General features: G+C 44.6%; 1 protein-coding gene across 6 annotated transcripts in view; it reads right to left on the reverse strand.

The window, feature by feature from the left end:
* Window positions 1-793: 793 nt before the first annotated feature.
* The window catches only part of RAI2 (retinoic acid induced 2), a 59509-nt gene continuing 46064 nt past the window's right edge, over window positions 794-14238 (reverse strand). For 3 of the 6 annotated variants that reach the window (XM_036439768.2, XM_036439767.2, XM_036439771.2), the window contains exon 2: window positions 794-2787. In XM_036439768.2, the coding sequence (XP_036295661.1) occupies window positions 1174-2763 (1590 nt within the window). In that variant the 5' untranslated portion in view covers window positions 2764-2787 and the 3' untranslated portion in view covers window positions 794-1173. Of the gene's footprint in view, window positions 2788-3368; window positions 3488-7178; window positions 7201-14238 lie in introns of those variants that run through there. The other 3 variants (XM_045582295.1, XM_036439769.2, XM_036439770.2) reach the window with 3 other exon arrangements.

The raw sequence follows: 14238 nt of genomic DNA on the forward strand, positions 1-14238 counted from the left end.
GTGCAAAGCTTCTGCCTATCAAGAAATGGCATAAACAAGGGTTCTTGGCCATGGCACCAATGACATTTGGACTGAATTGCTCTCTCTGGTGGATGCTGTCTTGTGCATTGTGGGATGCTACCCACCAGATACCAGTAGCACCTTTTTCCCCAGCTGTGACAACCCAAAGTATCTTTAGGCATTGCCAGATGTTCCTTAGGGGCCATTACCACCCCCAGATGAGAACCACTTTGCTACACTAACAAGAAATGACTTTCTCTTCCCTCTCAGACCCTACTCCCAAATATCTACCTACTGGTGAGACATCTCCACATCCACCAGCAATAAACTTTCTTCTCTTTCTGAGTGGCCTTCAGTAATATGTTTGATTTGCAAGACTTTTGGTCACTCAGAAAAAATGTTTTTGTTGCCTTGGAAATTAAGGTCATTTCCAGCTAAAACCCATCTTTTTAGAGAAAGTTCAGACACAGAATTTACACACCAGGGTCTCTGTGAACTGGAAGTGGCCTTGGGTACTTGAAACTCAACTCCTCCAACCCCACACCCTTTGCCACATTTTTACAAATGAAGAAACTGAGACCTAGAGGGGGAAGTGACTTGCTCAAGGTCATACATATTCCTAATCCTCCTTGGGTGGAGGCATAGGCCAATAGAATTCTTCTTTGCCCAACATGCCTAAAGAGCTTAGGTCTCTAAACACAGAGAACTTGTAGTGCTTTACAAGCAACAGTTTGGGCTAAACAATGTCAGTTAAGGAATGCAAAATTTAAAAATGATAGAATGCTGTAACCAATTAGTGCAAACAAACATTTATTGTGAAATATTCAGCCTACCCTTTATTAGGTATTACATCATCAAAGCACTTTGTGGCAATGAAAATAGCTTTTTTACCCTTCTGATTCACCCAATATTCCATTAAAGCTGCAAAAAATGTGCAATCTGCTTGAAAAATAGGTTGCTCTTATTTACTCATTTGTGAAAAGTCAAAAATAAAAAATAAAAGAAAATGATGCTAGTTTACAGGGCTTCTAGAACCAATTCGCCTCCCTGTTTCCTAATTACTCCCCAAAATAATTAACAAAGATAATTCGTTTTAAATGCCTTTTTATAAAACCAATGCACCTTTCTCCATATTATAATCATAAATTTTTTAAAAAAAACAACACACATTATTTACTTTCTTGGAAAAAAGGTGGCCAGCCGTTGTTTTTTGATCGGGAGCATGTGTATTTCCTGGGAGTTCACTTTCTTGAACTTTAAGCTCCGGCTTTTGACAGGTTTCCTAAGAGGCTCTGTGTTTCCCATGGACTCTTCTCCTTGACTGTTGATATCGTAGCCCTGAAATACAGAATCTTCTCTTTTGAAGGAGAAGTTTTTGGTGGACACGCCTGAGAGGCCTTTGATCTTGCCACAGAAGATAGTAGGCATGGCATCTTCCACCGAGACAATCACCTTGGCCGCCTGGGAATTGCTCACCATCTCAATGTTATTTTCAGCCTTGACCTCGCTGCTGGGCTGGCTGGGCTGGCTGAATGGCTGGGTGATATCACTGCTGCCCAGGTGGCTATCCCTCATGGCTGAGGCTTCATGGGGTGTGGCAGGGGCAAAGGGCATCTCCATGCCTCTGGGCAGTTTCTCCTGCACCTTGTGACATGGGCTGTCCACTGACCTGCTGCTATTATACAGAGTCTCAGGAGGAGGCTCAGACTTCCGGTGGGCTGCCAGAGACAGGTCCAGGGCTGCATCCTCCTGGCAGATCGGGGGACTCACAGCGCCAGCCTTGAGCCAGGGCACTGACTTCATGGAGAGATCCAGGGCCTCATTCTCACTCCCCATCTTGATGACTGTGTGGCGGTTGAGCTGGAAATACTCCTTGGGCTGGAGGATGTCAAAGGGCTTCAGTTCCTCCTTCTCCAGAGGGGTCTGAGTGGCTTTAAAAGGGTGTAGACCGAAGGAAGATGGCGGCTTGGATAAATTGGGGCTGAACTTGGACTCAGAACTCTGAGGCACTGGGATGGGGATGGGAATGGGGATGGGTACAGGCAAGGGGACGATCACAGGGTAGGGCACCAAGAGGGTTGCTGGCGGGACCAGGGGGGACAATGGGGAGTTAAAGGGCTGGGGAGGCACAGGGGCATATCCAGGAGGAGGCTGACAGGGTGGGGAGCCAAGAGTGCTCTGTGAGGGAAACAAATTCTGGAGCACAGCTTCAAATGGCAACGTGGGCTCCTGTGGCTGGCTGGGGATTCGCAAGTCCAGGAGCTGGGGCTGGGCCTCGGGGTCCTCTGCTGCTTGGAAGAGGTTGTTGTGGATGGCATTGGAGGAACATGGGGCCTCCTGTGGCAGGACTAGAGGAGAGTTGAGGTGCTGAAAGACATGTTGCTCCAGCACTACGGGCAGCTGCACAGGGCCCTGTGTGGTCATAACATAGGTGGCATTGCCATTAGGGTTGAGCTCCGGTGCAGTGCTTCCCTCCACCTGCATGTGAATGGGCATCACCACCGGGCTCTCCCCAAGGCACAGGGGCTGCAACACGGTGGCCGCCACTTTTAGAGCCATGCCGCTCTGGGACTCAGCTGGGGGGTTCAGAATGGATGGGGCTGGCACCGTCACCAGTGCCTTCTTTACCAGGTCTGTGGAGTTGATGTTCCAGGCCTCTGTGGTGATCAGCTGGGCCATACCATTCTCCAGTCTGTTATTGGCCAAGGCAGGAGAGGAGTTGGTCATGTCCATGGAGAGGTTCTGTGACTGCAGATCATCCATCACTCACCTTTGATGCCACTCGACCTGCAACATAGAACACACAATATGAATTTTCCCTCAGAGACAATTTATAATTGCCTTAAGAGCTATCTTCACACCTTTTAAAAGTTTCAATGTCTTCATTAACCAGAGAGCTTACCCATCTCTCTATGTGCACATACATGTTATAGGCATTTGTGCGTGACAAGCCCCAATTTAACAGAGGATTTTCATATAAAAAGAGATGATGTAATGACTAAATTGCCAAGTGGAGTTAAACAGAGTATTTTAACCCTCATACTCAAGTTATATGTTTAGCCTTCAACAGACACAGAGTCGTTCCACTTTGCTATATCAGACAGTAAAGACATGCAGAGATATAACTTGTTCAAATTCAAATAAGCAGTAGAGTCTGTCCTTTATGAAAAAAACAAACAAAAAACAATCACATTAGAATATTCTATGAAAACAGAAGAGGGCCATTTCAAAATTGTAATTGAATTTAAAAATAAATAAAACCCAACAATTTGTAGTAATAATTATTCCAAAAAAAAGGCTTGATAAGAGGAAGAGCCTTGCACTTAGACAAGGGAGTCATTACAGTTGTCTCCCTATCTCCATCCTACCAATGACATCCCCTTTCTTCCCAATTTTCTACCAGTGAAGATACAAAACTTGCATGAATGCTCATAGGGTCCAATGTCACCTTTGTCACCATCTGTTTGATCTGTGACTTCTTCTAACATCTAGCTGTCAAGAGGAGGGGGGTACTGATGATTCTACGGCTGGAGAAATGAAACACTTGTTGGGAACAAGCATCCACAGAGGTGAGATACACTCCCTTGATGTCCACTGCACCTCTGGCCCTTGGAGAAGCCAAAGAACCCAGCAGGTGCTTTCTGGAGGAAGCAGGGCTGCAACTGCCAATATGGCTCTCCATGGAAACACATCCATATTTAGCCTGGTTACCTGGAGAAGGCAGACACCATGTATAACTCCAAGACCTGTGCATCCCTGGAGTCTGCTTGGGATTAATAATAATTCAATAATCCTCAATCTCACTGTGCATCTCTGATTCCAGACCTCACCTCTCTGAAATGTATAAACTTTAGTCCTGTGATCATCTAGTCTTTCCTTGCTCACAACCTCAAAAACAAGTAAGAGAGGTGGCCCACCACACCATGGGATTAGAAATAAGCAAACAAGACATTGCTACAGGAAGCACCTTTAACATATTAACAACTCTGTGATGTTTCTAGATCATTCAAATGTGCCAAATGCAGAGGACAAGGAGTTTCTGTGAATCAGGAGGAGGGGAAGGCAAGAGGAAGGATGCTATGCAAACCATTGCTTTGTGGAGAAAGACTGGTGGATGATGCCTTTGGCAGGTGCACTGTAGTGCCTCTCAGAAAGGCTCCAGAGCCTGGCTCCTCAGGGTCAAAGTGCCCTCTGGAGACCATGAGATGACCCAGCATGCAGGCCAATACTGCCCTTGGGGCAAAGTAGGAAGGCAGCCTGTCCCCAAAAAGATGCAAGACCTTGCCCCAGCTGCAGGGCATGTTTTTCCTGAGAGGAATGCTCCCTGATTCAGTCCAGAAAGCACCATATTTCCAATACACCACCCATTCATTCCTGCATGCAGGCATTCATTCATTCACTCCTCTAATCAATTAATTTTCTGAATGCCTACTGCATACCAACACTTTCTGGGGGCTAGAAATGCTGTCATGGGCCAGACAGAAGGGTTCCTGCCTTCAAGTAGATTAGTCTAGTGTGGAAAAATGCCGTTGGTCGGATAGAGATTTGCTAGCATGAGAGGGCATCCAAGTTATGCCAGAAGAGGCAGCAACATCAGCAGGACAAAGCTTTGAAGGCTACTCACTAGCAGCTCTGAAAAGACCTTGAGAACTTAAGACCTCCTCCAGTAGGGTCTGCCCTGTCCCTTTTACTGGCCAGAACTCTCAGGGAGTGGTGAAAAAAGGCTGAAGAGAAGCTGGGGTAGGGCAGGTGAGGACAAGAACAGCAGTCAGAGAAGGCACCCATAACCACCCATCTGAGGTAGCTTCTGATGACCTGCAAGGCAAGTCACTGAGAGAAGTCATGTACTGTGTTTCCTGTGTGCTTAGGATTATCCAAGCAGAAAGACTGTTCTTGTCATAATGGGCTGTACCTATCCACCCTTCCAAGTGTGGTGGCCTCCCTCGCTTTCTGCCTCCCTTACCACTCCTCCAACCAAGGGAGAGACAGCAACTTCTCAATGTTTCCTTACACTGCTCTTGGCACACACATTCAGCTTAGGTGACAGCTCTCATTTCTTCCTGCTAAATGTCACTCCTCTCCCTGCCTAGCCCTGGTACTAGGCCTGTAATTTCCCTGGAACCTTCTTGCTCAGTGTGTGAGGAGGGGACCTGGCCAGAGCAAAACACCTCCCACAGGCCCCTGCCCCTCCCAGAGATGGCCAGAGCTCAAACTCACTGAGCATTTGCCATGTTCCAGGCTCTCAGTTGAGAATGCTGAGAAATTTTCATGCATTGCCTCACTTAATCCTCAGAACAACTCTATAAGAGGGGTTCCATAATTATGCCCATTTTATTGACAAGAAAACTAATTCCTCAAGAAGGTTACATAACTAGCATAAGGATACACTGAGGCTGGGATTAGAATTTAGGGTCAATTCCAGGCTCCTTTTCCCTGTGGAAACAATGAAGGCCACAAACACCCCTCCATGCATTTTTTTTTTCTTGGCAGAGAGGCCCCTATTGTTCCTCATTCAACACCAAGTGCAAGTGCCTGCAAAGGTGTGTGCAAGAGAGTGCTTCAGAAGAACATTTATTCAAAGTAGTGGCCAGGTTTCTTCCAGAAAGTAATTGAACTATTTGCTCATCTCTTTTGTTTCTACCAGGGTCCTCCTCAGTCCCTTTTGTCAGGGAAGGAGCTGAATGATCCTCAGAGTTCCTATCCCTGGCAGTGAGTGCAGCCCAAAGTGGCTATGGTTGTGTTACTGGATGGTTGGGAAGCCTCTATTTTCTCAGCCTGTTTCCAGTTACCCATCTACCGCACCCTGCCTTCCTGAGACAGATGTCATGTGTGTGGGAGGGTAAGTCAGTACCCATGAGTTCCAGGGAGGCCATCACTCTCTCTTGCCAAGGCCTTAAGTCTCTGTGAACAGCGCTGAAGCCAGATGGATTACAGGACAGGGCACAATGCAGTAAGGGTGAGCAGTGTGCAACTTAGGGACAAAGGGTCAAAATCTCACTTCCACATGATGGCTTTGGACCTCTCTGATGAATCAGTCAATGTAAGCCCTGAGAGCACTCCAGTTCTTTCCCTAGAAAGCCACCCCCCTGCTTATATTGCCTTTCCTCTAGCAGTGAGTCCCAGATATCCATCAGGTACCAGGTACCTCTTTCTCTCTGGTCATCCTGCCCTGTCATTCATCCTGCTAGCAGGCACCTTAACTAAGGGACAGCAGATGGGAGGCCTGAGTGCACCCAGTATGGGCAGAGCATGCCCTGAGAATAGCAAACAGCTCAGCGATGCAGGTTCAAAGGGGGAGTCTCTCTTCCTCAGGATGAGCTCTGAAGTAAGATAAGGACTAGAGAGAATGAGATGGCCTGTCCTCCATGTTGATTAGGATGGGGTGTGGGGTGCGCAGAGAAGTTAGTCAAATCAAGGAGTATTTCAAGAGCCACCAACTAGTGCTCAAGCAGAAGGGGGCAATGATTTCTTCAGTAGCCACCGGGGACATTTTATTTGGATTTTTAAAACATTGTTGGCAAATGGATTTAAATGAAGTCACCCACCCATCCTCCTGAGTCCATTATTACTAGGAGTGTGGGGCAGGTTGGTTAACAAGGCAGCATGGCAGTGAGAAGTGAGAAATTAGTTCCTTTTTCTGTAACTTTGGATACTGCCCTACTCTCATGGTGGGGTAGAAAGTTAGCTCAGGCCTCCCAAGAGTAGTGTCTACTGAGAATTGTACTGAGGAGTCAAGCCTGGCCTCCTAGGAATTGCTGTGGGCCATGAAGGATGGGTAAGTATGGGCATTCTGGGAGAACTGTGAGGAGGAAAGTACACAAGGGGATGGGGGAAAGGGCAAAACTGGGGTGGGTCTGGCTGGGCCATTCCCATGACCACTAAGAAAACCCCTCCTTCACCCTTGGCACTTTGAAGGCCAGGCCACAGGAGTATGAGGGAGCAGCTTGTAGGGAGGGACCAGGAATGCTGAAAACTGAGGCATTGGAGAACTAAGGCGAGTTCTTCTCAGAGTTCTGGTTTGTCTTTAAACAAGATCAGTGGAGTGAAGGCTGAAAGAAGAGAAGATAAGAAGACCTCTCAGCTTCAGTCAGAGCATGGTCTGTCTCTCTTGGGACTAACCTTCCTATTGCAGGGCAGTCTCTGTGGGTTAAAGACATCCTACTATGTGGCAAACATACTTACTATGTGGTTTCTGCTGGGTCTCAGGTTAGGGCTGGGCCTCAGCAAGTAAATAGGTTTGTGCAAATCTGGTTGAAAAGAGAGATAGTAAAGGTGGACAAATCATAAGAGTACAGGGAAATTTTCACAACTAGAACTAACTGCTCACGGGCCTGGTTTTCTGTTGAGGCCTTGACTGGATTCCATCAGAGCACAAGAGGCATATAGGAGACTTCCCTGCCTCCTTTCTCACCCAGGTGGAGAGTGTGAGCTATCTTTGCATTTCTAAACTCATTTCATATTCCCGATGACCTCTAGCCTGCTCACAAAGAATGTATGGCAACCCTGAGGCCTTGCAGGCCTGGGTGTAGGACTAGAATAGGGAACCAGGCTCACATCCATTCATTTATTTATCCTTTCAAAAATTATCTGAGTACCTACTGTGGGCCAAGCAGGCATTTCCTATTCCTCCACCTTGGTGCTGTTTTCCTCATAGGCTCATTGCTCTCCCTCGGCTCAATTCCCAAATTGGTATTCTGACGGAGTTATCTGATCCTGACAGGGCTCCTTCAAGGCCCATTTTTCTTGCAGAGGTAAAGGAACAGTCTCTAAAGAAGAATGTTAGTCCCCAGGCAGCAGCGGAAAAATGCTCTGATGCAGAGACCTCTCTAAGGTAGAGGAGAACTGCTTATTCTCCAGAGAGGACTGCCTCTGAAACTAAAGGAAAAGAAGTGCCCTTTCTCAAGTCCTGGCGAACTCAGTGGAAGGTGAGAGGCACACCTCAGAATCACAGGAGAAAATCATGAAGAACTGCTGTGTGGCAGGGCACACACACTTAGACAGTGGGCTGTGAGAGTCAGTGAGTAACTGTACCTGGATCCAGCCAAGGCCTCAGAGCCTTTAGCAGAACCCCCAACACTCTCAGGTGCTGCTGCCAGAGCAGCCATCTTGTGCAGAGGCACAGGTCACATTTAAGGTCTCAGGCCAAGGTCTGTTGCCTTAAAAAGCTATGTTTTTTTGGAGATTTCTCTGGAAAAACAAAAACAATCAAGCAAGCCAGCAAACAAACAAACAAAAAAGCCTCTTACATGTGGAACAAAAAAGCAGGGTGAAATCTGCCTCTGGAAGGAAAAAAAAATACTTCTAATTAGATTGAGATACAAAGGTTAAATTTTTGTTCTGGGAAAATGGCTGTTTATAATCCCGTGTCATTAGCAGGACATTTTCCAGAGACTGGTGTGCCAGAAATAGACCCTCTAAGGCAGTAGTTTTCAACCTTTCTAATGCCGCGACCCTTTAATACAGTTCCTCATGTTGTGGTGACCCCCAACCATAAAATCATTTTCGTTGCTACTTCATAATTGTAATTTTGCTACTGTTAATGAATCGTAATGTAAATATCTGTGTTTTCCGATGGTCTTAGGTGACCCTGCTAGCGGTTGGTTGAGAACAGCTGCTGTAGAGCCTAAGACCATCAGAAAACACAGATATTTACATTACGATTCATTAACAGTAGCAAAATTACAGTTATGAAGTAGCAACGAAAATGATTTTATGGTTGGGGGTCACCACAACATGAGGAACTGTATTAAAGGGTCGCGACATTAGAAAGGTTTAGAGCCACTGTTCTAAGGGGTTACTAGAAAGAAAGGGTGTAGATTTGTGAAGTACAAAGGACTGTGGTTAATATTTTTCCTTTCTTCTGGTGCAGTGAGCTCCTCACATCACTGACACGGAACAGTGCCAGCCTCACCCTGAGCTCTGTGTCTCCTGTGAGAGTGGTCAGAATTACAACCATTGACCTCAGACAGCCTTAGGTTCAAATTTCAGCCCTGCCTACCTTTTTTGAGCTGTGTGACCTTGGGCAAGTTAGTTCTAAGCTTCCATTTCCCTCGGTGCAAAATAAGAATTAAAAAAGACCTGGGGTGGTTGTAGGGAATAATCTATGTAAAGTACTTGGCACAATGCCTAGAACATGGAAAGTGCTCAGTTAAATAGGGCTATCATCATCATCACCATCACCACCAGCACCACCATCATCATCATTATCATTGTTGTCATCTTATCACCAGAATCATTGTAATCATTATCAGATCCACTGCTCCAATTTCCTCTGAGCATCTGAAGTAGCATAATGATCCCAAGAGGTTTGCAAATTCAGTTCCAAATTTAAACCCTGTTTGCTCAAAGATTCATTTTAAAATCAGCTGCTAAGAACTGGGAAGACATTACTAAAGAATTAATGTTACATCTGATGGTAAGGTTCTACAAAAACTCAATTAATCTCCAAGTAGCTGAAATATTGAACATTTGCATTGAAAATAGAAAGCCGTGGTTTGTAGCATTGAAAATGAGAAGGAAAACGATTAAATATAAAAAAAACACACACAAACAAAAACACCTATTTCTCATTCAAACTGAAAATCTGGGGAAGGAATAAGAAGTGGCCAGAATGTGGAGTCATGAACAATGTTGGGGTGCACAATAAGCCTCCCCATAATGTGTCACCTTGGCATGCAGATTATTTCTCGCTGAAAACAAAGTCCAAGAAGATATTTTTTATTTGTTTGCTTGTTTTTACCTCTCACTTTACCTGCCTAAAGAAATTTAGGTAGCCCTATCCAGTTTGGCTCATTGGATAGAGCTTCGGCTTGTGGGATCAAAGGGTCCCAGGTTCGATTCTGATCAAGGACACACACCTAAGTTGAAGTTCCTCCCCAGCCCAGGCCTTGGTTAGGGCTTGTGCAGGAGGCAAGCAATAGATATGTTTCTCCAACATTGGTATTTCTCTCTGTTTTTCCCTCTCTCTTCCACTCTCTTTATAAATCAATGGAAATATATTCTCTGGTGAGGATTAAAAAAAAAAAAAAAAAAAAAGGAAAGGAAAAATAAATTCAGATAGAAAAGATGGCTTCAGGGAGGGAACCTCAGCTTATTCACCTTAGCACATAGGGACTAAATGTGTCCAACAGAGAGGATCCAAGAAAGTCTGTTTGTTAGATTCCCGTTTCCCATTGTTTCTGAATGGTCCGGCAAGATTTTGTTTACCAAATATTTATTCATTCTCATCTGCCTGTAAATTTCCTGCTTTCCCTTTGAAGTCCCAGGCCTTTGCCTCCTTCTCCTCAGTCCAGAATGGTAGATAAACCTGAACTGCCCAATGTATCTTGGGGTCCCATATTTTTAGGGAACCCACATATGCACATATGTAACAAATTTGGTCATTTTCTCCATAATATAATCTGACTTGTGTTAATTTCATTATTAGACCAGCCAGAAGAGCTTCCAAGGGTAGGAGGAAAAATATTTTTCTACCCCCACAAGCATTGTAAGTTTCCGAAGTTACTGCTAATTAGCTATGATGCATAATTTCACTTAGATTCTATAGTTTTCCTTCTGGTTGTTGACAGAGGGGCCTAAGTAGCTTTCCTCTCCACCTCTGAAGTGAGATTAGGATCATTTTTTCATTCACAAGAGGAACAAAAACAAGGGAGGGGTGGAAAAGGAGAAGAAGAGGGTAAGAACAAGAGGGAGACACAAAACAAAGAGATTTTTTAAGATAACTGGCCAAGAGTTGAAGGAAAAAGGGGGAGATTAAAAAGTATGTGTAAATCCAAATGAGGAAGAAACTGCTCAGCTTGAAGTGGTAAAACAGAAACAGGAAAGCTATATAGAAAACACGGAATGAGCGTTATTCATCTGGCCACAAGAGGACGCTGCTGAGCTACAACAGTTGGTTACTAAGCAATGCTGTGGGGAGAGAGGTGGGAATGGAGCTAAGTAGTAGAATGAGAATGTGGGGGAAATATGAAACTGATTTACCAGTACTAGCAAGCACATAAGGAAAATTGATCTAAATTCGAGGGAAGCTTCTCTCATGTTTTAAAGCCACCAAGCACATTCACTTGTGAGTTGGCTGTGCTGTCAGTCCTAGGGAAAACATACACACACACACACACACACACAGAGAGAGAGAGAGAGAGAGAGAGAGAGAGAGAGAGAGAGAGAGAGAGAGAGAGAGAGAGGTTTATCTTCTTTTGGTGCCTAATCTTCATGTTTGTCTATCTCTTACCCCTCCTAGAGAAGTTAGAATTGGGTTTCCCCATCAAAATTGGATTTTCTAGAAAGAAGCTAATAAACTCATTCTCACTGAGGTCTATGACTGATAGGTTCAAGAATTATGTTTCTTTTATTGGCATAGTGATAAAGCTACGGACAAAAAAATGAAACTGTAATTGAGGGGTTTCAGATACCAATCATGGGATGGGACCTTCCTAATTGTCTTGAAATCTCTCCATACAGAAAAGAGCCTACAAATATGACCAAGTTTGCTGGCTCCATTAAAAGGCACTTGAGGTTTTCAAAGGGGATGTGACAGTCTCAACCTGTAAACACTCATTACTAAGAGAGCAAGTGAATGTAAGTAAGTTCTTCATTCCCTTATAGACTCAATCCACAAACACTGTTTACACACCAGCAACCTCATGAGTATGTGCCTGCAGGGTCCAGAGATTTTAGCAGTATCTGGAATTGTTTTTACATCACGGTACTTCATGGTCCTTACTCTGTTACTGAACTGCCTACCTCCCGAAACTCTGGTTTCTGTCTTACTAGACTTCTATGCATAACTTAGATGCTCTCAAAGGATTATTTCTGCCCCTTCCCCACACACACACATACCCTCTACCCCATGCACAACATGCTACTGCAGTACTAAAGCCACAATGGAAACATCAATCATCACCAATAATGGTAGACATGGTGAGTGGGTAAAGAAAGAAGCTTGGCTTTTGGTGAATCCAACTGGCTAGTTATCTTAGTAGGGTTCTTCCCACAGATTTATTTGACTGAAAGTAGTTTATTTGGGAGAAGATCACAGAAAACACCAGTAGAGGAGTGAAGCAGCAAGACTGGGAAAGGGCTCATCAGTTTCCCCGGGGGATGCTGGGAGACAGTGGAGGACACATGCCTTGGAATTGGCATGTTTATTCACCAACACCCATCCATTACTGATCAAGGGCTGCTCCTGAAATGTGTGTCAATTTATTGGCACTTCCAGCTAGCCCAGAATGCAGGCCTAGTATGCTTTTGAGACACACACAAAGGAAGTCCTCAGGGAGAGTCACAGGTATTTGCAGTAAACAGGGATATAGCAGGGGTGGGGAACCTTTTTTCTGCCAAGAGCCATTTGGATATTGATAACATCATTTGCAGGTCATACAAAATCATCAACTTAAAAATCAGCCTTCTATACTTGGTCAAACATTTAACTCACACCTAATGCCTTGGCAGGGACAGGCCAAATGAATTCATGGGCTTTATACAGCCTGCGGGCCAGACGTTCCCCACCCTTGGGATAGAGTCTGATGGGACATAAGGGCAAAGCACCAACCATATTTGCTTTACACCAGCCATGCCTTAGAAAGTTCCAGTAGTTATGTGAAGACACAAATGTCACCAAATTCACGTCACCGTGACAAGATGTTTCCCCAATTGCTCATACTTTCTACAAGCCCTGTGAAGAAGATACTCTGTTATGATAGTTTCCAAGCCTGGTGAGACAGAAAACAGAGCTGCAGGAGATAGCTAGTTCAGTAACAGGGTAAGTAAGGACCATGAAGTACCATGATGTAAGGACAAGTCCAGGCACTGCTAAAATTTCTGGACTCTGGAGGTACATACTCATGAAGTTCCTGGTGTGTGAACAGAGACATCTGCTCACAAGAAGTGTGCCTCGAGATCTCATGAAGAGCCAGGCACAAAAGGAGGCCAGGGATGGCTCTCTTTCCAAAAGCAAAATAGTCCAGAGATGGACAGCTTGGCGAATGTGTTCCTTTGGGTCCCTCAAGAGAGTTCTTTTGATCATATTTGTGCTGGCTAGAATGTAAGATGTTACTGAGATGAGTCACAGAGGGAGTGTCTCTTCTGGTGAGCTTATGTTCCAACTCAGGGACCAAAAGAACAATCAATAAACATACACTACTTGATTTAATCAGCTGCACACTGCCTAAAAATAACAATAATAATAACCACAGCCCAAGAAGTACGCAGGCAATGCAGGAAGAAGCGGGTGGAGAGTGCTCATCTTTTAAACAGGGAGCCTGCTTTCTGGAATTCTTTTGTCAAAAGCACCCCTCTGGCTGGAGGTGAGCTCTCTCAAAAGCAGAACAATGTATTCTGAAGAATCTTAAGGTTGGTCAGTCTTTTGAAGTCTGATAAATTCATTATATTTATTATATTTAAAGCAACCATGGTGGATGCAGCTAATACAGGATAAGCAGCTAGGGTGGGGCAAGTAAAAGCTGCTGTGTAACAGCTGGCTAGTTGTCAATGCAGATTATAGGTATTATTTCCTTTTTTTTTTTTTTTTTTTTTTTTTTTTTTTTTTTTTTTTTTTTTTTTTTTTTTTTGGTGGGGGAGAGTTCTTCTGGAATGTATGATTGTACTCCCATGGTGGATGAGTAGAAATGGGTTAGCTATTGTCCCTCTACTACTCAAGGCGGGTCCCATGAATCTAGCTCCAAGGCAAGATTCATGGTGATTCTTTTTTTTCACCTGCTCCACATCTGAGTTCAGTCATTAAACCTTTATTCCTGGAGGTGACATGTGAGCTGAGCCTGGCCACATGGGTAAGATTTCAGCATAGGGGATGATGGAATGGAGGTGGGGCAGAAGCATAGGAGCAAAGAGGGAAAGTGTGGGGACTGGCTAGCAGGCTGGGAAGCTGAAGCACAGGGCTGGGGGAGGGCTTGAAGGAGAGCCAGGGTGCTGTGAACATTAGAAATCTGTCTGCCTCATTCAAAGGATGTTAAAAATTTCCCTTCAGCAATTAACCTTGTGCCCCAAAGGATAACCAACTTATTCAATACAATTTTGATGTCTTCAGAGGCCCTGATGGAGGTCATGATGCAGTACTGAGGAAAGTTGAGAGAAAGAGAAAGGACATTAATTGACAGAGCTGTGCTAGCTCCTTTTTCTCTCCCTCTTCTCCTCCACACAGTCACAAGATTATATAAATAAATGGTTTATTAAAATTTATTAATTATATGCCAAACACCCTGCTAGGTATTTTACATTCAT

Source organism: Pipistrellus kuhlii, unplaced genomic scaffold, assembly GCF_014108245.1.
Source record: "Pipistrellus kuhlii isolate mPipKuh1 unplaced genomic scaffold, mPipKuh1.p scaffold_m20_p_16, whole genome shotgun sequence".
Lineage (NCBI taxonomy): Eukaryota > Metazoa > Chordata > Mammalia > Chiroptera > Vespertilionidae > Pipistrellus > Pipistrellus kuhlii.